At 36.6% G+C, this 19,509-nt stretch overlaps 2 protein-coding genes across 3 annotated transcripts; both read left to right on the plus strand.

The window, feature by feature from the left end:
- Window positions 1–640: 640 nt before the first annotated feature.
- LOC116321995 (membrane cofactor protein-like) lies at window positions 641–7,547 on the plus strand. Of its 2 annotated transcripts, XM_031741954.2 has the most exons (9): window positions 646–771; window positions 1,175–1,290; window positions 1,431–1,610; window positions 1,881–1,980; window positions 2,198–2,271; window positions 2,363–2,542; window positions 2,672–2,851; window positions 3,719–3,816; window positions 6,607–7,547. In XM_031741954.2, exons 2-8 carry the CDS (start codon window positions 1,230–1,232, stop codon window positions 3,754–3,756), a joined length of 813 nt encoding a protein of 270 aa, XP_031597814.2. In that variant the 5' UTR covers window positions 646–771; window positions 1,175–1,229; the 3' UTR covers window positions 3,757–3,816; window positions 6,607–7,547. The 2 variants fall into 2 exon arrangements, with proteins under 2 accessions (XP_039460895.1, XP_031597814.2); XM_039604961.1 differs by lacking the exon at window positions 3,719–3,816 and having other exon boundaries at window positions 641–771.
- Window positions 7,548–13,527: 5,980 nt separating this feature from the next.
- LOC116321962 (sushi, von Willebrand factor type A, EGF and pentraxin domain-containing protein 1-like) lies at window positions 13,528–18,986 on the plus strand. The gene is made up of 13 exons (XM_039604960.1): window positions 13,528–13,712; window positions 13,986–14,085; window positions 14,304–14,377; window positions 14,715–14,900; window positions 15,175–15,274; window positions 15,481–15,554; window positions 15,895–16,080; window positions 16,355–16,454; window positions 16,667–16,740; window positions 17,081–17,266; window positions 17,538–17,637; window positions 17,856–17,929; window positions 18,335–18,986. The coding sequence occupies exons 1-13, from the start codon at window positions 13,559–13,561 to the stop codon at window positions 18,385–18,387; spliced, it is 1,461 nt and encodes a 486-aa protein (XP_039460894.1). The 5' UTR covers window positions 13,528–13,558; the 3' UTR covers window positions 18,388–18,986.
- The last annotated feature ends 523 nt before the right edge of the window (window positions 18,987–19,509 follow it).

Genomic DNA, 19,509 nt, shown 5'->3' on the forward strand with positions numbered 1-19,509 from the left:
TATGTGAGGAGAAGTATTTTAAACTTAATTCTGGATATAACAGGGAGCCAATGAAGATAAGCCAATATAAGAGGAATATGCTCTAATATTTCCTGTCAGTGTTCTCTTAATGTGTAAAAACTTTATAAACAAAGGATAATAAGACTATATTAAAGTTATAGAGTAAATCTGTAAAAAGGAATATAGACACAGTTGATCGAGGGTGTTATCATGTTTAGATGATGGAACATTTAAGCCTGTTCAACCAACATGTATCTGTATCAGAATCAAAACCCTGAGGAAATTATACCTCTGATGATAAATATCCCAGTATATTACACGAAATTAAACAAATATAGCTAAAACTGCCATGCCTCTCTAATTGTATTGACAATTAAAAAACATCAAATACATGTGTATTTGATGTTTTTTAATTCCAAATTTCCCTTTATAGTCTCAAGTTGGACCAATCTCCTGGTTAATGGTAAATACAGTCATTTTGGATAACTGCACTGAGTTTCCTTGTTGTTGAATATGTACCACTACAATAAACTCATTTTATGTGAATCCACACAAACGTAAGAGCTTAGTCTCTTTCGTGTATTTCATTATTATATTATAAAGTTTGCAAACTGTGGTCTAAAGTCTGAAACTTTTGGCTGAAGAAAAAGCACGTCACTGTTTGACCGCGCTTCCGAGAAGGGGACGCAACCCACATTAAAACAAACAGAAACCCCAAATAACCTTCCAGGACAGGACTGGCAGCGACCACCACTGTGATTCAGACGTAAGGTATGGTATCATTTGTTTTAACCGTCATTATTTATTTTTATTATTGTTGTTGTTATTATTATTATTTTACTTACTTTTATTATTTTATTTTTGATTTGATTTGATTTTTTTTTACCACCCACGACATCTTTGGATCAAGGAAGACCGAGAGTAGCATACGTGACCTGCGAGAATTCCTGGGCATTTTTTTCCCCGTACCTAATTGCAATTTAGTTTAACATATGTTGAATGGGCTGGTCGAAGGTTTTGGTTTAGCGAAATATATAAACTTGACCGAATGTTTGCACCTCCCACCTGTCTGCTAATTAATTTGTTAGCAGTGACAGATCTTCTTGAATGGAAAGCCTTAGTACCAGCCATCATGACCAAGTAATATCTCTGATTGTCTTTCTTGTGTTTGCAGTTGTTTTGTTCTACAGAGGGCTCTTGGATTTTTTTTAAACCTGTCAGATCCTGTTATGGCTATCACTGCAGTCCTTCTACTGAGCAGTCTTGGCTTTTTTGCAGTTACTGCTCAAGGTGAGTGCAGTGCGGATTAGGTTGAGACATGGTAAACACAGCATGGTGTTTTGTTTTAGGTTAACTTGTTCTTAAAACTGTGTTCTCTCTTTTTGTCTGTGTCCTTTTCTTTTCTTTTTTCTTCCCATGTATAACTCAAGACTGTTCCAGACCTGTTGGAGACAACATGGATGTAAAGGGCAATGACATTTTTCTAACTAGTTTCCCAGATGGGATCACAGTTACATTTGCCTGTAATATTGGATATGAGTCTGCAGGAGGTTCCCCAAGTGTTACTTGTACTGCTGGAAGTTGGAGTCCTGTGGGGTTGAAATGCCAAAGTGAATATTAAAACTTGATTTGATTTTCAAATTCCTTATAGCAGCTGTGTTTCACAGCCAGTTTAAGGACATGAGAATGAGTGTCAGGTAGAATTTACTCGCTATCCTGGAAACATTCTTAAAATTGTAGTTTGAAAAAATCTCTAGAAAATATCTTACTCACATAAACATGTTACATAAATAGTAGACTATATTTGTTGATCTAATTATACATAATAGTATCCAAAATTTTCTAAAGAACCAATTTAATCCTCATCTTTCCTGTTTCAGGGAAGAACTGTTTCTCTGTGGAAGACGTTCAAGATGGACAGATTGAATATCATCCTGGGACCGAATTTGGTGATAAAGCAGTGCTCATTTGTAACCCTGGGTTAGTAATACAATATTATCTCTAATAAATAGTGTTTAGATAATTAGTTTTTAGATTGAAATTAGTAGTAGCATGTTAAATGACTAAAATTTTACAATTCATCTTATCTTAAAAAACAAACAAAACCAAAATCATAATGAGTGTCAGGTCGGGTTTACTTGCTGTTCTGTGTCATGTGAAATATAATTTCTTAACCAACCTTTTCCCCTCCAATCAGTCATATGCCAGTTGGTGGAGGAAACCTCATTTGTGGAAGCCAAGGGTGGATGGGCAGGTTGCCTGTATGTGAAGGTTGGTTGTCTTGTCTTAATTCAAGTCACGCCCCTGATTAAAAGTTCACTGTTTGTTTTCATTCTGATAGATTTTTATCTTTATTTTCCAGTGACACAATGTGACTCACCACCTGTAGTAGAGTATGGCTCTTTCAGTCCAGTTAAAGAACTCTATGACTATAATGATGTTTTACAGTACACCTGTAAAAAGGATTATACACGTAACGGATCAAGACAGTTGATTTGTTCAGATGATGGAACATTCAAGCCTGAGCCTCCAAAATGTATCAGTAAGTGTCTTGAATTATTTTCAATAACTTATTTTGTTTTTTCTTATGTAGTATAAATTAGGCTAATACATACTGTGGAAAAGGTCATTTTTGTACAACTGCACCAATGTCTACTTTCTTTTGCTGCAGAGGTTGAATGTGGAGATCCAGAGATTCCATTTGGTCAGTGGAGTAGCGGTGCTCGACCTCCATATGGATACATGTCTAATGTGACATTACAGTGTAACACTGGATACAAAATGAATGGAACCGCTACTGTGATGTGTGGGCTAAATAGTCAGTGGTTGCCTGGACTTCCTCAGTGTATACGTAAGTCAAAAATAAAAATTATTTTTTGTAAGTGCTGAGCTCAAGCATGATCTCTTTGCTTTAAGTGCAACTTCACCCCCAATTCTGAGCCCAACTCCTCCTCCTGTATATTTTTGAAAAGTGCAAAATAGGCAGGTAAATGAAGAGTAAGGGGTCCTGGCCAGCAATTTTCAGCAAAAAGTGGAGAGTCTCTCCTCTACTCTCTACTATGAGCATGGATATATGCATGGATCTTGGCATCTAATATTTGATTTCTTGTATCATTATATTTCATTAATGTAAAGACACTTATTGAATTACAGCATTAAGTTAAAGAACTGACAACAGAAGATTTTTACCATATTGACATAGATCATTACTCAGCATTTTTTTTTAACAATTTCATTTCTAATCGGTAACATACATAAAGCCAATATTATGCATGAACTGCTCCTGCTGGAAAATCTGATTCAACTTTTCCATTTAAGAAACCTATACCTTGGCTTTGGGTAAATGACCACATGAATCACTAGGGATGCACTACGTTCACACTGCAGGCGAAAGCGCATCAAATCCGATTTTTTCGCCCCTATGCGGCCCGTATCCGATCTTGGTATGACAGTGTGAACGGCACAAATCCGACACTAAATTTACTAATTTAATAATACTAATTTTGTGTTGTAATATTTAATGCTTTCATAGTGGTACTTGGGAGACTTGACATTTTTATCAGGTGGTACACACTGTAAAAAGTTTGAGAAACACTGATAAGTTAAGTGTATGTGTGCTTTTGGAAAACATTTAAAGCTGCAGTACAGAATCTTTGAAACAAGCTAGCTTAAAAAACATTTTTAGAATATAAACAGATCACTCTGCTTCTCTTTACAGCTCCTCACTCCACCAGGGCTCTGTTTGGCACTTTCTGATAGTGCACAAATGTGGTGCACGTACTGCAGCAGTCATACAGACAACTGGACGGTCCAAAGGTTGGCCTACCTATTACTGGCTGAGGTTTTAGTAGAATTGTGGCTGAACCACATAAAAATATATCATTAATTTTAATCTCCCCAATCAATGATAATGTTATGTTGGAATGTTGTTAAAGAGGGTCAAAAGTGTTTCAACCCAGTTTGTTTTGCAGATTCTGTATAGTAGCTTTAATATAGGGAGAACGCAACTTCCTGATTGTATGAGTAAAATCAGGTTTTTTCTCTTTGTCAGTTTAACAGTTTCTGTTTTGACTGTCACTGTTCCCTGTCTGTTTTCTTACCTGGTTCTTCGTGACCTTGTACTTTCTCCTCACATTCCTCTCTTTCCTCTCTCCCTCTTTGGACTGACAATCATACACAAATAGATTGTATTCAATTAGATGAAAAATTACATTAATATGAAAAAATACTATTAAGATCACTAACAAAAAGTCCTCTCTCAGTTTACTTTCAACCAAAAGGAAAATAACCAAACCACATGAACATCTAATAAAAGATTTAAATATTGAAACACTGATCCAACATTATTCTTGATTGACGGATCATTTGATTTTACACTTTTACCTGAATGTGGCTCCTTTTTTTGAAAAAACTTCCTTTTATCTATTATGAACCTGGCTGTCTCTCTGTACAAACACACACACACACACACACACACACACACAACAGTTGTTATAAGGTTAATGAGCATTCGGTCAGTTAGCTAGTTAGTATCCATTTAAAACAGGACAGTGGTAACAACAGTAGGCTAGGGACAATTTTAAGTTTTAGATTTTAAATAGGCTATATATATTTCAATGGGAGCAACAGGACGGTCAGATGTCGCTGATTTTACTACAGTATAGGACGGACTGCAGTGTTGAAAACAAGTTTTCAACACTGGTTACCTGGGTGTAATGTTTTTCAGCTAAAAAGAAACATGGCCTGACTCCTACCTAACTATATAAAGCATAGGTGTCAAACTCTGGCCCGTGGGCCAAATTTGGCCCGCAGCCTAATTACATTTGGCCCGCGAAGCCATACCAAGTTACTATTAGACCTGGTCTACTGGAATTATACAGCTAATATATATATTGCTTAGTATTATGCTTTGCTTGTTCCATATTCAGTTTTTCAGCAAAACTTGTTTGAGTCCATAAGAAAAGATTCATTCTTATATCTGGAGGAAGATTTTTTTTTCAATAAATATTAATGTTAGCCCGCGACTTTGTTCCAGTTTTGAATTTTGGCCCACTGTGTATTTGAGTTTGACACCCCTGATATAAAGAGTAACTGAAGGTTAAATGCAGCTAATATGTCCTGTTTTAAGCCAGGCACTTACACCTCCGCTCCGCTGCGTCTCAGCCACCATCGCTCTGGCAGCAACGGTAGAGCCAGAGTAGGGGAACAGCGAGCTGGAACAAACCATTTTGGGAGGGAGGGGGGGTATCTATACTTTTGTTGTTAAAATGTTATGTCTCAACCAAGCACTGTATGCTTTTTATATTTTTAGCAGTGTGTCGCACAAACAGCAAATATTGTCAAAAAAAGTAAGAAATCTTTGGGGGTGCTGAAGCACCCCCAAAAATGGGCTAAAATCGCCCCTGAGCTTAACTGTAATCACAGCCAAACCGGTTTACTCAGGAACAAATAAAACACTGAAATAAACCAAACATTAACATTTAGAAGTGATCTAAGTGACTTATATATCATTTTTAACCTCAGTAGTGAAACCTCTATTAATAAAAATAGTGTACATGTACATACGTGTACATACCTTAATAAAAACAAGCAGGTGAGATGTTAGAACGCTTTCATTTCTATTCTAGTGGACACTCAATACTATAGACAGCTGCTGGGGTTTCTTTAACCTGAGTAGTGAGAAGTCCGCGAGCGGGGGGGGGGGTGAAAACGACGTGCCGGGAGTCCGCTGTTGAGTTTTGGACGAAATGCATTCTGGGATATATAGCTGTCCCAAGTCCACACCGATGCATGCTCGATAAAACGGGCGGATCGAGAACACATCAGGGACTTTTTCGCGTTCTCGGCTTGATGCGTACTTCGAATTGGAACAGTACTTGGTCTCCGACTGATGACGTATCACGAGTACACGAGAACGCAAGTACGCACAAGTACGCATATTGATAAACGCCCCAAGACATGTTGGGAAAGTAATTTATCCATTTAAATCAGCTGTGATTGATCAAGGACACATCTAAAACCTGCAGGGACACTGGCCCTCGTGGACTGGGATTGGGGACCCCTGCTGTATCAGATCTCAACTGGAAAAAGCTGTACAAGTGTTTCTTTGTCGAGTGCATGTCCAGTACTAGCTTTGAATTAAAAAGCTGTTTTCCTCACTGTGGGGATGACACCAGGAACCATTCTTTTTATTTATAAGCAAACATCAGGTTTGGCTTAAACATTGCTTTCAAAGCAGAAATGATGTGGTCAAAGTTGCTCCAAGACTCTAAGTACAGTAGCTAATGAAATTAAGTGAAATAATACAGCATATTGCAAAGTTATAAAATAGAACAAAATATTATATTTTGTTCTATTAAATATAAATATCTCAGTATATTACACTAAAATAAATATATATAGCTGAAACTGAGGTGCCTGTCTAATTATATTGAGGATGTGGTGTTAAATGTGTGCAATTACTACAGTGTGTACGTGTATTTATTATGTTTTTTAATTCCTACTTTTACTGTATAACCTCAGTTGGACCAATCTCCTGGCTAATGGTAGATAAGGACATTTTGGATAACTGTGTTGATATCCAGTTTCCTTTCTGTTTCCTACAAGTTGGATATGAAGAGTCCAAATGATGGATGGAATGAGGATTCTTAACCTCTGAAGAGATAGTTGCCATCAGCAATGTTAAAGTGTGAACCTGGATACAGAATCAATGCAAACCTTACCATGACATAAAAAGTTACTGGTCACCTCGACTTCCTTAATGTACACGCATGTTATGAATTAAAATTGCTTAAGTATATGTAGCTTCACTTCTCAGTTGTTGTTAAAATGTGTATTATTAAATACCTCAGGAGTTTGCTAGCATAATATAGAGGTAATTTTGGACAATTCTAGTAATTTCCATTCTGTGAATGTGAAGATCCTGTGATTCGATATGACTGAATAATGGTTCTCCTCCTGTCTGTGGCCTTATTTCAGGGAAGATCTGGATAAGTTAAGAAAGGCCCGTGTACCCAGATATACGATATGATATAAATGGTTTGGCTACGTGGAGTGTCACAAAAGTCATTATATTTTGTTTTAATTTGATTTCACATTGCTGCATGTGAATGATCATATAATGTTCACTTTTATGTTCAGAAACCACTATTTGATAAACAGTTTCCACAAGGTTTTGAACATTTCTTTTTGCTTATAATCACCTGGTTCCACGTTAATATGAAATCACTCTTTTTTTAAGTCTCAGTTTTAAACTTCAGTATAAATCCATTAAATAAATTTGAATCTCTGCGTGCTTGCCAAGTAATTGTGAACAGGGGTCATGTGGAGGTCATATACAAAAATAACCTGACATGTGAAGGACAAGTTTAAAAAACTGTTGGGAGTATTAAGTTAATTTGTAAGTTTAAATGTCCATTTACACTTATGATTAAAGTTTGTATTTAAATACATTTGATTCCAGACAGTTTAGTACAAGTTGTACTTTCTCTTCTGTAGATTGTTTTAAATGTAAAAGCAAATTTAAATAAATAAATAAAATAATCCTCTGAAGTTTTTGTATTTTTTTTCTAATGTGGTTGATGTAATTTAAAGGAATGTTTAGAAAAACATTGGGAAAAAGCAGGAATATACTGGGTCTTGACTGATACTATTTTGTTTCCATTCTTAGAGAAAGTGTCAGAAAATTCCAGATTAATTACTACTCACATTGTACTGTAGTTGATTTTGTTACACTTAATGTTAAAATAATAAAACTTTTCATTTCAGACAATATAAAGTCTCTCTGTATTTTATATATTTAATTTTTAGCAGTGATACTACCTGGGTACTTGATTTCTCTCTTAAAGATATACCAATACACCTACTAATACTGGGGCCTCCTCTCAGTGGGACATGCCCTGAACATCTCAACCAGGAGGCATCCAGGAGGCATCCTTGTCAGATGCCCAAACCACCTCAACTGGCTCCTTTTGGTGTGGAGGAGTAACGACTCTACTCTGAGCCCCTCCTGAATGGAGGAATGGAAGACCATCCACCCTTCAGAGAAAGCTCATTCCTGGCACTTGTATCTGTGACCATAGGTGAGGAAAAGGACATAGAAAGACCAGTAAATCAAGAGCTTCACCACCACGGACCAGTACACGTCCACATCACTGCAGTTGCAGCACTAATCCATCAATCTCCTGCTCCCCTCTCCTGCTGCTTCACACTCGGCTGCGAACCACTCCAGTGCAAGCTGGAGGCCACCACCTGTATCCTGTATCCAAGGTTCAACTAATAGACTCTCTCCTTGCCAGCACCCTGGCATAGACTTTTCCGGGGAGGCTGAGGAGTGTGATCCCCCAATAGTTGGACCACACCCTCCAGTCCCCCTTCCCAAAGATAGGAACCATTACCCCGGTCTGCCAATCCAGAGGTACCACCCCTGATCTCCAGGAAAAATTGTAGATGCGTGTCAACCAAGACAACCCTAAAGCGTGCAGAGCCTTCAGGAACTCAGGGCAAATCACATCCACCACAGGAGCCCTGCCACCAAGGAGTTATTTAACTGCCTCAGTGACCTCACCCTCAGTGATGAAAGAGTTGTCCTCCTCGTCCTGAGACTTTGCTTCCTCTATGGAAGAAGTGTCAGTAACTTTAAGAGGTCATCAAAGTACACCTTCAACAATCCAACAATACTGTGATGATATTCTGTTCCTAACCAAGCTGACTTTGGGGAAGAGGTGGTCTGCACAATGGACAGATTGCCAGTCTATCAGAGAAAAACATACAGACAATACACAGGGAAACCAACTCATGTACAGAAATGCTCTCCTTAGCACCAAAATATCAGATTTAAATTGATTTGAAATATCTGACATTTTGGCCTAAGTCCTAAATCAACAAGTTTTATTCTTTGGGTATTTACAATATGCTATTAGTAACCAGCATTGCCGTTTTGGTCTGGTGGGATTGAAGAATAATTGATAAGATCGTCTCAAGAACTGCAGCTGGAAAGTAGGTATCGGCTAAATCTGGTACAATAAATCTCTTCTTTTGGGACATTAATGTTTTTTGTACATAGTCACAGACAAATAAATAAAATATAAATACAAAATACAGGGATCATCAAACATTTATCAAAATAAATGCAAATCTCTGTGTCATTCTGGACATCAACTTCTAGGCTAAACCCAGAAGCTCTTTGTAATTCATGTATATGCTGCTTCTGATCATCCTGCACAATCATCATCATAACATCTGACGTGTCAAAGTGTATGAAGCATAAAAAGTGAATGTCTGCAACAGCCAAAACCTTTGGCTGGGACTTCATTTGTTATTTGAACAGAACACTATAAAAGTGTCAAAGGTCCAGTAGATTTACTTTATAGTTATAAGTAAATCTTCCTAATCATAAAACTGTTTTATGTCAGAAACAGTAACTGCAAGAAATTTCTAAGTTGCAAAAAAATCCAAATGGTCATAGCAAGTATGTTTTGTGAGACGAGTTTCCTCCGAAGTTTTAGTGAAGTCCAGTGTAAAGTTGTAAGCCAGACCATCTCCAAATGTGGGCTGGCTGATCACTCCTACCACAATAAATGGTGTGAGTGTAGCCATTAACACTGGAGCATGACCAATAAAAAGCTAGAGTGCACGTGAATCATTTAGAGCACATTGGTAAATAGTTTACCAATGTTAGTTCACCTTGTAGTCTATGATTCAGTGGGTGATTATATCAAAGTGAATGTCTAATGTGAGGTGAGCTCCCATTTGCACCTGCATCCTATACTCAGACCCACTTCATGTGTTTTCCAAAACACTAGTTATATCCTTAGACTTTCTGCATATGTGGCGTTTATGGAACATAAATTGCATATATTGTATATTTAAGCTTTTTATGTTAGCTGGTATGTGATTATTTTAGTCTTCATATCTCTGACACTGCAGAAATGATCTTATCATTACTTATTTTATCTTGATGTCTGTTGCAGTTCTAATAGACACAACTTTCAGTTTTCAGTGTCGACTTGCAGTCTACTAGTTGTGGTTGCAGATTACACTTTCAGTTCAAGTAAAGAATCCTGTGACTATGGAGAAGTTATACAATACACTTGTAAAAAAAAAGTTTTCATTCTGGTGTGGAATTGATAGCACACGCCCCTGATTTAAAGCTCACTTGTTTGTTTTCATTCTGATAAATTTTTTTTTATATTTTACAGTGACATGGAACATTCAAGCCTGATCCTCTAAAGTGTTTTTAATTATTTTCAATAGCTTGTTCTGCATTTTTTTCGTGTAGCCTAAATTGGGCTAATATGTACTGTGGAGGAGGGTATTTTTAAAAACTGCATTAATGTCTATTTTCCATAGATGCCATTTTTGCTCAGTCTGTTTCCTATTGTTAAATCATGAACACTGATCTTAATTGAGGGAAGTGCAGCCTGCAGTCCTTTAAATGTTGTTTTTGCTTCTCTTGTGACCTCCTGGACGAGTCGTCAATGTGGTTTTGGAGTAATTTAGAAATTTTATGAATGTCTCTCATTCATTTAATTCATGGATCATGGAAGCTAATTCCTAAATTCTTGCTTTATTTGTTTAATTGTATCATTATATTTCAATAATGTAAAGAACTTATTCAATTATTTAACACACTGAAAAGATTAAAAAGAGATTATCTTTATCCTATAACCACAAATAAACACTCAATTTTCTTTTAACAATCCCAATTCTAAATCAGTAACATAAGTAAAGTTGATATTATGCATGAACTGTTACGGTTGGTGGCTCTCGCCCTAAGACAGCTGTGATAGGCCAACTGTCTTTGGTCTTTCTTACGTTGAGCTGCAGATGATTCTGCACGTGACAAAGGAGTCAACTTCGCTTCATCATCCTCAGTGATGCATCCAACCACTGCAGAGTCATCAGAAAACTTCTGAAGATGGCGGTCTCTGTGTAGTGGCTGAAGTCTGTGGTGTAGATGGCGAAGAGGAAACAGCTAGAGGATGGTCCCTTGCTGCTGATCACTTTGTCAGACACACAATGTTGAAGACACACATATTGAGGTAATAAACAATCCAGGAAACAAGAGAGCTGTCCACCTGCATAACTGTCATCTTATCACCCAGGAAGGTCGGCCTGATGATATTGAATGCACTGGAAAAGTTAAAAAACATGAACCTCACAGGTCTTGCTGGCTGGTCAAGGATGGTCAAGGATGAGTCTTTTCAGGGTGTTCATGTCATGGAAAGATTACCTACCAATGACAGTGTCATAAGTAGGTAATCCTGGGGGCCACTGGGATGTGGTGTCGTTGGTACAGGAACAAGGCATGACGTCTTCCACAGCACTGGGACCCTGTGCAGACTCAGACTCATCATGAACAGTTTATGAAAGTCTCCACAAACCTGTGTGGCACAGGCTTTGAGGACATGGAGACTCACCCTGAGAAGATCTTCTCATTTGTCTCTGAATCTGGTCATGAGTGAAAGTGATACTTTGGGGAGGAGTGTCAGGACTTTACCAGAAGGCTATGTTGCAATGTGGAGAAAGAGGGAGAGACAGTGGCTTGGCTGTGGATTGCAGGCTGACTACAGGTAAGTCAGTATGGGTGTGTGGGGGTGTGGCGGGGGGGTGAACATTTACTACAGTGTCAAACACCACTCCCGACTCCTTGGATGGCCTGAATCCAGCAACTGTCCTCATGCCACTCCACGCCTCTATCATGCTGTTCTGCTGGAGTTTCCGCTCCAGCTTTCTCCTGTAATTGTCCTTAGCCTTCCTGATCTTGCCCTTCAATAACCATTCACACCTCCTCTCTATTGCAAAAGATAAGATCAAGTCTGATTACACAAGACCTTGTATGTGAGGAGAAGTATTTTAAATTTTATTCTGGATATAACAGGGAGCAAATGAAGATAAGCCAGTATAGGAGGAATATGCTCTAATATTCCCTGTCAGTGTTCCCTTAATGTGTAAAAAAAATTATAAACAAAGTATAATATGACTATATTAAAGCTATAGAGTAAATCTGTAAAAAGGAATATAGACACAGTTGATCGATGTTGTTGTCATGTGTAGATGATGGAACATTTAAGCCTGTTCAACCAACATGTATCTGTATCAGAAATAAAACCCTGTATTAATCAAAGAGGAAATTATGTGGATACAGTTGCTCCAAGACCTTAAAAACAGTAACTAATGAAACTAAGTGAAATAATACAGCATATTACAAAATTATAAAACATAACAAAATAGCTCTAATAAATACAAATAGCTCTAATTATAATTATCTCAGTATATTACACAAAATTAAATATATATAGCGGAAACTGACGTGCCAGTCTAATCATATGTAATCATATCATTTAATTTTCTCTGTGGAGGATTTGCTATTACTACAATATGTACATGTATTTAATATGTTTTTTTAATTCCAACTTTCCCTTTATAGTCTCAGTTGGACCAATCTCCTGGCTAATGGTAGATACGGTCATTTTGGATAACTGTGTTGATATCTAGTTTCCTTGTTGTTGAATATGTAGCACTTCAAATAGTACACTCGTTTTATGTGAATCCCCACAAACGTAAGAGCTTAGTCTCTTTCGTGTATTTCATTATTATATTATAAAGCTTTGGTCCAAGGTCTAAAAAAAGCACGTCACTGTTTGACCGCGCTTACTTCCGAGAAGGGGACGCAACCCACATTAAAACAAACAGAAACCCCAAATAACCTTCCAGGACAGGACTGGTAGCGGCCACCACTGTGATTCAGACGTAAGGTATGGTATCGTTTGTTTTAACCGTCATTATTTATAAGATTTTGTTTTCTTTTGATTTCTTTCTTTCTTTCTTTTCTTTTTTTTTTTTTTTTTTTTTTTTTTTTTTTTTTTTACCACCCATGGTATCGTTGGACCAAGGAAGACAGAGCGAGTCCAATACCCTGACCTGCAAGAATTCATGGCCATGTTTTTTCCCCGTACCGAACTGTCATTTAGTTTAACACATGTTGATCGGCCAATCGAAGACATCGTGGCCTTCAAGTTATAAAATATGGACAGACTTTAGGTTTGTTTTCTGCCGCGACAAAGGGGGAAAGAGGAAGCAAGTATTTTCTGATATTTCATATTTTAACCTAAACTTGATTGCTGTTTAGGTTTTGGTTTTGCGAAATATATAAACCGAACGTATGCCCCTTCCACCTGTCCGCTAATTAATGTGTTAGCAGTGACAGACCTGCTCGAATAAAGAGCCTTTGTTAGTACCAGTTATGATGACCAAGTAATATCTCTGATTGTCTTTCTTGTGTTTGCCTTTTTGTACCAGAAAAGGCTCTTGGTTTCAGTTAAACTTGTCAGATCCTGTCATGGGTATTACTGCAGTCCTTCTGCTGAGCAGTCTTGGCTTTTTGGCAGTTACTGCTCAAGGTGAGTGCAGTGCGGATTAGGTAAACACAGCATGGTGTTTTGTTTTGGGTTACCCTGTTCTTAAAAACTGTGTTCTCTCTTTTTGTTTGTATCTTTTTCTTTTCTTTTTTTTTCCATGTACAGCTCAAGACTGTTCCAGACCTGTTGGAGACAACATGGATTTAAAGGGCAATGACATTCTTCTAACTAGTTTCCCAGATGGGACCACAGTTACTTTTGCCTGTAATATTGGATATGTGTATGCAGGAGGGTCCCCAAGTGTTACTTGTACTGCTGGAAGTTGGAGTCCTGTGCGGTTGAAATGCCAAAGTGAGTATTAAGACTTGATTTTAAATTCAAATTTCTTATAGCAGCTGTGTTTCACAGCCAGTTTAAGGACATCAGAATGAGCGTCAGGTAGAATTTACTCGCTATCCTGGAAACATTCTTAAAATTGTTGTTTAAAAAAATGTCTACCTCTAGATAATGTCTTACTCACATAAACATGTTTCATGAACAGATTATATTCGTTGAGATAATTACACATAATATTATCAAAAAAATTCTAAATGTCCAATGTAATCCTTATTTTTCCTGTTTCAGGGTACAACTGTGGCCCAGTGCATGAAGTTGAAAATGGACAGATTGAATATCATCCTGGGACTGAATTTGGTGATAAAGCAGTGCTCATTTGTAACCCTGGGTTAGTAATACAATGTCAACAGTGTTTAGATAATTAGTTTGTAGATTGAAGTTAGTAGTAGCATGTTAAATCAGAAAAATGTTGCAATTTATCTTATCTTAAGCCCCCCCCCCAAAAAAAGAAAAAAAAAAATTATAATGAGTGTCAGGTCGGGTTTACTTGCTGTTCTGTGTCATGTAAAATAAAAATTCCTAAGCCAGTCTTTTTCCTCTAATCAGTCATATGCCACTTGGTGGAGGAGAACTCACTTGTGGAAGCCAAGGGTGGATGGGCAGGTTGCCTGTATGTGAAGGTTGGTTGTCTTGTCTTAATACAAGTCACACCCCTGATTAAAAGCTTACTGTTAGTTTTCATTCTGATAGATTTTTATTTTTATTTTCCAATGATACAATGTGAGTCACCACCTGTAGTAGAGTATGGCTCTTTCAGTCCAAATAAAGATATCTATGAGTATAATGAAGTTTTACAGTACACCTGTAAAAAGGATTATACACTTGTTGGATCAAGACAGTTGATTTGTTTGGAAGATGGAATATTCAAGCCGGAGCCTCCAAGATGTATCAGTAAATGTTTTGAATCTTTTTCAATAACTTGTTCTCTGTTTTTTTTCTGTTTTTTTCCATGTACAGCTCAAGACTGTTCCAGACCTGTTGGAGAAAATATGGATTTAAAGGGCAATGACATTCTTCTAACTAGTTTCCCAGATGGGACCACAGTTACTTTTGCCTGTAATACTGGATATGAGTCTGCAGGAGGGTCCCCAAGTGTTACTTGTACTGCTGGAAGTTGGAGTCCTGTGCGGTTGAAATGCCAAAGTGAGTATTAAGACTTGATTTTAAATTCAAATTTCTTATAGCAGCTGTGTTTCACAGCCAGTTTAAGGACATCAGAATGAGCGTCAGGTAGAATTTACTCGCTATCCTGGAAACATTCTTAAAATTGTTGTTTAAAAAATCTCTACCTCTATAAAATGTCTAACTCACATAAACATGTTTCATAAACAGATTATATTTGTTGAGATAATTACACATAATATTATCAAAAAAAAATTCTAAAGGTCCAATGTAATCCTTATTTTTCCTGTTTCAGGGTACAACTGTGGCCCAGTGCATGAAGTTGAAAATGGACAGATTGAATATCGTCCTGGGACTGAATTTGGTGATAAAGCAGTGCTCATTTGTAACCCTGGGTTAGTAATACAATGTCAACAGTGTTTAGATAATTAGTTTTAGATTGAAATTGTTAGTAGTAGCATGTTAAATCAGTAAAATGTTGCAATTTATCTTATCTTAAAAAAAAAAAAAAAAAAATCATAATGAGTGTCAGGTCGGGTTTACTTGCTGTTCTGTGTCATGTAAAATAAAAATTCCTAAACCAGTCTTTTCCTCTAATCAGTTATATGCCACTTGGTGGAGGAGAACTCACTTGTGGAAGCCAAGGGTGGTTGGGCAGGTTGCCTGTATGTGAAGGTTGGTTGTCTTGTCTTAATACAAGTCACACCCTGATTAAAAGCTCACTGTTAGTTTTCATTCTGATAGATTTTTATTTTTATTTTCCAATGATACAATGTGAGTCACCACCTGTAGTAGAGTATGGCTCTTTCAGTCCAAATAAAAGATATCTATGAGTATAATGAAGTTATACAGTACACCTGTAAAAAGGATTATACACTTGTTGGATTAAGACAGTTGATTTGTTTGGAAGATGGAATATTCAAGCCGGAGCCTCTAAGATGTATCAGTAAATGTTTTGAATCTTTTTCAATAACTTGTTCTCTGTTTTTTTTCTGTTTCTTTTTTCCATGTACAGCTCAAGACTGTTCCAGACCTGTTGGAGAAAATATGGATTTAAAGGGCAATGACATTCTTCTAACTAGTTTCCCAGATGGGACCACAGTTACTTTTGCCTGTAATATTGGATATGAGTCTGCAGGAGGGTCCCCAAGTGTTACTTGTACTGCTGGAAGTTGGAGTCCTGTGCGGTTGAAATGCCAAAGTGAGTATTAAGACTTGATTTTAAATTCAAATTTCTTATAGCAGCTGTGTTTCACAGCCAGTTTAAGGACATCAGAATGAGCGTCAGGTAGAATTTACTCGCTATCCTGGAAACATTCTTAAAATTGTTGTTTAAAAAAATCTCTACCTCTATAAAATGTCTAACTCACATAAACATGTTTCATAAACAGATTATATTTGTTGAGATAATTACACATAATATTATCAAAAAAAATTCTAAATGTCCAATGTAATCCTTATTTTTCCTGTTTCAGGGTACAACTGTGGCCCAGTGCATGAAGTTGAAAATGGACAGATTGAATATCATCCTGGGACTGAATTTGGTGATAAAGCAGTGCTCATTTGTAACCCTGGGTTAGTAATACAATGTCAACAGTGTTTAGATAATTAGTTTTTAGATTGAAATTGTTAGTAGTAGCATGTTAAATCAGTAAAATGTTGCAATTTATCTTATCTTAAGCCCCCCAAAAAAAAAAAAAATCATAATGAGTGTCAGGTCGGGTTTACTTGCTGTTCTGTGTCATGTAAAATAAAAATTCCTAAACCAGTCTTTTCCCTCTAATCAGTTATATGCCACTTGGTGGAGGAGAACTCACTTGTGGAAGCCAAGGGTGGTTGGGCAGGTTGCCTGTATGTGAAGGTTGGTTGTCTTGTCTTAATACAAGTCACACCCCTGATTAAAAGCTCACTGTTAGTTTTCATTCTGATAGATTTTTATTTTTATTTTCCAATGATACAATGTGAGTCACCACCTGTAGTAGAGTATGGCTCTTTCAGTCCAAATAAAGATATCTATGAGTATAATGAAGTTATACAGTACACCTGTAAAAAGGATTATACACTTGTTGGATCAAGACAGTTGATTTGTTTGGAAGATGGAATATTCAAGCCGGAGCCTCTAAGATGTATCAGTAAATGTTTTGAATCTTTTTCAATAACTTGTTCTCTGTTTTTTTTCTGTTTCTTTTTTCCATGTACAGCTCAAGACTGTTCCAGACCTGTTGGAGAAAATATGGATTTAAAGGGCAATGACATTCTTCTAACTAGTTTCCCAGATGGGACCACAGTTACTTTTGCCTGTAATACTGGATATGAGTCTGCAGGAGGGTCCCCAAGTGTTACTTGTACTGCTGGAAGTTGGAGTCCTGTGCGGTTGAAATGCCAAAGTGAGTATTAAGACTTGATTTTAAATTCAAATTTCTTATAGCAGCTGTGTTTCACAGCCAGTTTAAGGACATCAGAATGAGCGTCAGGTAGAATTTACTCGCTATCCTGGAAACATTCTTAAAATTGTTGTTTAAAAAAATGTCTACCCCTATAAAATGTCTAACTCACATAAACATGTTACATAAACAGTAGACTAATTTTGTTGAGATAATTACACATAATATTATCAAAAAAATTCTAAATGTCCAATCCTTATTTTTCCTGTTTCAGGGTACAACTGTGGCCCAGTGCATGAAGTTGAAAATGGACAGATTGAATATCATCCTGGGACTGAATTTGGTGATAAAGCAGTGCTCATTTGTAACCCTGGGTTAGTAATACAATGTTAGCTCTAATAAACAGTGCTCAGATAATTAGTTTTTACATTGAAATTAGTAGTAGCATGTTAAATCACTAAAATGTTGCAATTTTTCTTATCTTAAAAAACAAACAAACAAACAAATCAGAATGAGTGTCAGGTCGGGTTTACTTGCTGTTCTGTGTCATGTGAAATAAAAATTCCTAAACCAGTCTTTTTCCTCTAATCAGTCATATGCCACTTGGTGGAGGAGAACTCACTTGTGGAAGCCAAGGGTGGTTGGGCAGGTTGCCTGTATGTGAAGGTTGGTTGTCTTGTCTTAATACAAGTCACACCCCTGATTAAAAGCTCACTGTTAGTTTTCATTCTGATAGATTTTTATTTTTTATTTTTTATTTTCCAATGATACAATGTGAGTCACCCCCTGTAGTAGAGTATGGCTCTTTCAGTCCAAATAAAGATATCTATGAGTATAATGAAGTTATACAGTACACCTGTAAAAAGGATTATACACTTGTTGGATTAAGACAGTTGATTTGTTTGGAAGATGGAATATTCAAGCCGGAGCCTTCAAGATGTATCAGTAAATGTTTTGATTTTTTTTCAATAACTTGTTTTGCTTTTTCTTGCGTAGTATAAATTAGGCTAATACATATAGCGGAAAAGATCATTTTTAAAACTGCAGCAATTCTACTTTCTTTCCCTGCAGAGGTTGAATGTGGAGATCCAGAGATTCCATTTGCTCAAGATCATTTTGGATAACTGTGTTGATAGCCAGTTTCCTTTTTGTTTCCTACAAGTTGGATATGAAGAGTCCAAATGATGGATGGAATGAGGATTTTTAACCTCTGAAGAGATAGTTGTCATCAGCAATGTTAAAGTGTGAACCTGGATACATAATCAATGCAAACATTACCATGACATAAAAAGTTACTGGTCACCTGGACTTCCTTAATGTACACGCATGTTATGAATTAAAATTGCTTAAGTATATGTAGCGTCACTTCTCAATTGTTGTTAAGATTTGTATTAAATACCTCAGGAGTTTGCTAGCATAATATAGAGATAATTTTGGACAATTGTAGTAATTTCCATTCTGTGAATGTGAAGATCCTGTGATTTGATATGACTGAATAATGGTTCTCCTCCTGTCTGTGGTCTTATTTCAGGGAAGATCTGGATAAGTTAAGAAAGGCCCGTGTACCCAGATATACGATATGATATAAATGGTTTGGCTACGTGGAGTGTCACAAAAGTCATTATATTTTGTTTTAATTTGATTTCACATTGCTGCATGTGAATGATCATATAATGTTCACTTTTATGTTCAGAAAACACTATTTGATAAACAGTTTCCACAAGGTTTTGAACATTTCTTTTTGCTTATAATCACCTGGTTCCACGTTAATATGAAATCACTCTTTTTTTAAGTCTCAGTTTTAAACTTCAGTATAAATCCATTAAATAAATTTGAATCTCTGCGTGCTTGCCAAGTAATTGTGAACAGGGGGCATGTGGAGGTCATACAAAAATAACCTGACATGTGAAGGACAAGTTTAAAAAACTGTTGGGAGTATTAAGTTAATTTGTAAGTTTAAATGTCCATTTACACTTATGATTAAACTTTGTATTTAAATACATTTGATTCCAGACAGTTTAGTACAAGTTGTACTTTCTCTTCTGTAGATTGTTTTAAATGTAAAAGCAAATTTAAATAAATAAATAAAATAATCCTCTGAAGTTTTTGTATTTTTTTCTAATGTGGTTGATGTAATTTAAAGGAATGTTTAGAAAAACATTGGGAAAAAGCAGGAATTATGAATCATGAATAAACAGACCAAAGTACAGCAGGAAGTTTATTTCCTCACATTGATTCAGTCCGCC

The sequence above is a fragment of the Oreochromis aureus genome, linkage group 20 (genome assembly GCF_013358895.1).
Source record: "Oreochromis aureus strain Israel breed Guangdong linkage group 20, ZZ_aureus, whole genome shotgun sequence".
Taxonomy (NCBI): domain Eukaryota; kingdom Metazoa; phylum Chordata; class Actinopteri; order Cichliformes; family Cichlidae; genus Oreochromis; species Oreochromis aureus.

Coding starts and splice junctions, on each gene's coding strand:
- LOC116321995 (XM_031741954.2), top strand. CDS start 1,230: ATGGCTATCACTGCAGTCCTTCTACTGAGCAGTCTTGGCTTTTTTGCA. Junction 2,272..2,362: donor CAGGTTGCCTGTATGTGAAG/GTTGGTTGTCTT, acceptor TTTATTTTCCAG/TGACACAATGTGACTCACCA. Junction 2,543..2,671: donor TGAGCCTCCAAAATGTATCA/GTAAGTGTCTTG, acceptor CTTTTGCTGCAG/AGGTTGAATGTGGAGATCCA.
- LOC116321962 (XM_039604960.1), top strand. CDS start 13,559: ATGGATTTAAAGGGCAATGACATTCTTCTAACTAGTTTCCCAGATGGG. Junction 14,086..14,303: donor GTGCTCATTTGTAACCCTGG/GTTAGTAATACA, acceptor TCCTCTAATCAG/TCATATGCCACTTGGTGGAG. Junction 16,455..16,666: donor GTGCTCATTTGTAACCCTGG/GTTAGTAATACA, acceptor CCCTCTAATCAG/TTATATGCCACTTGGTGGAG.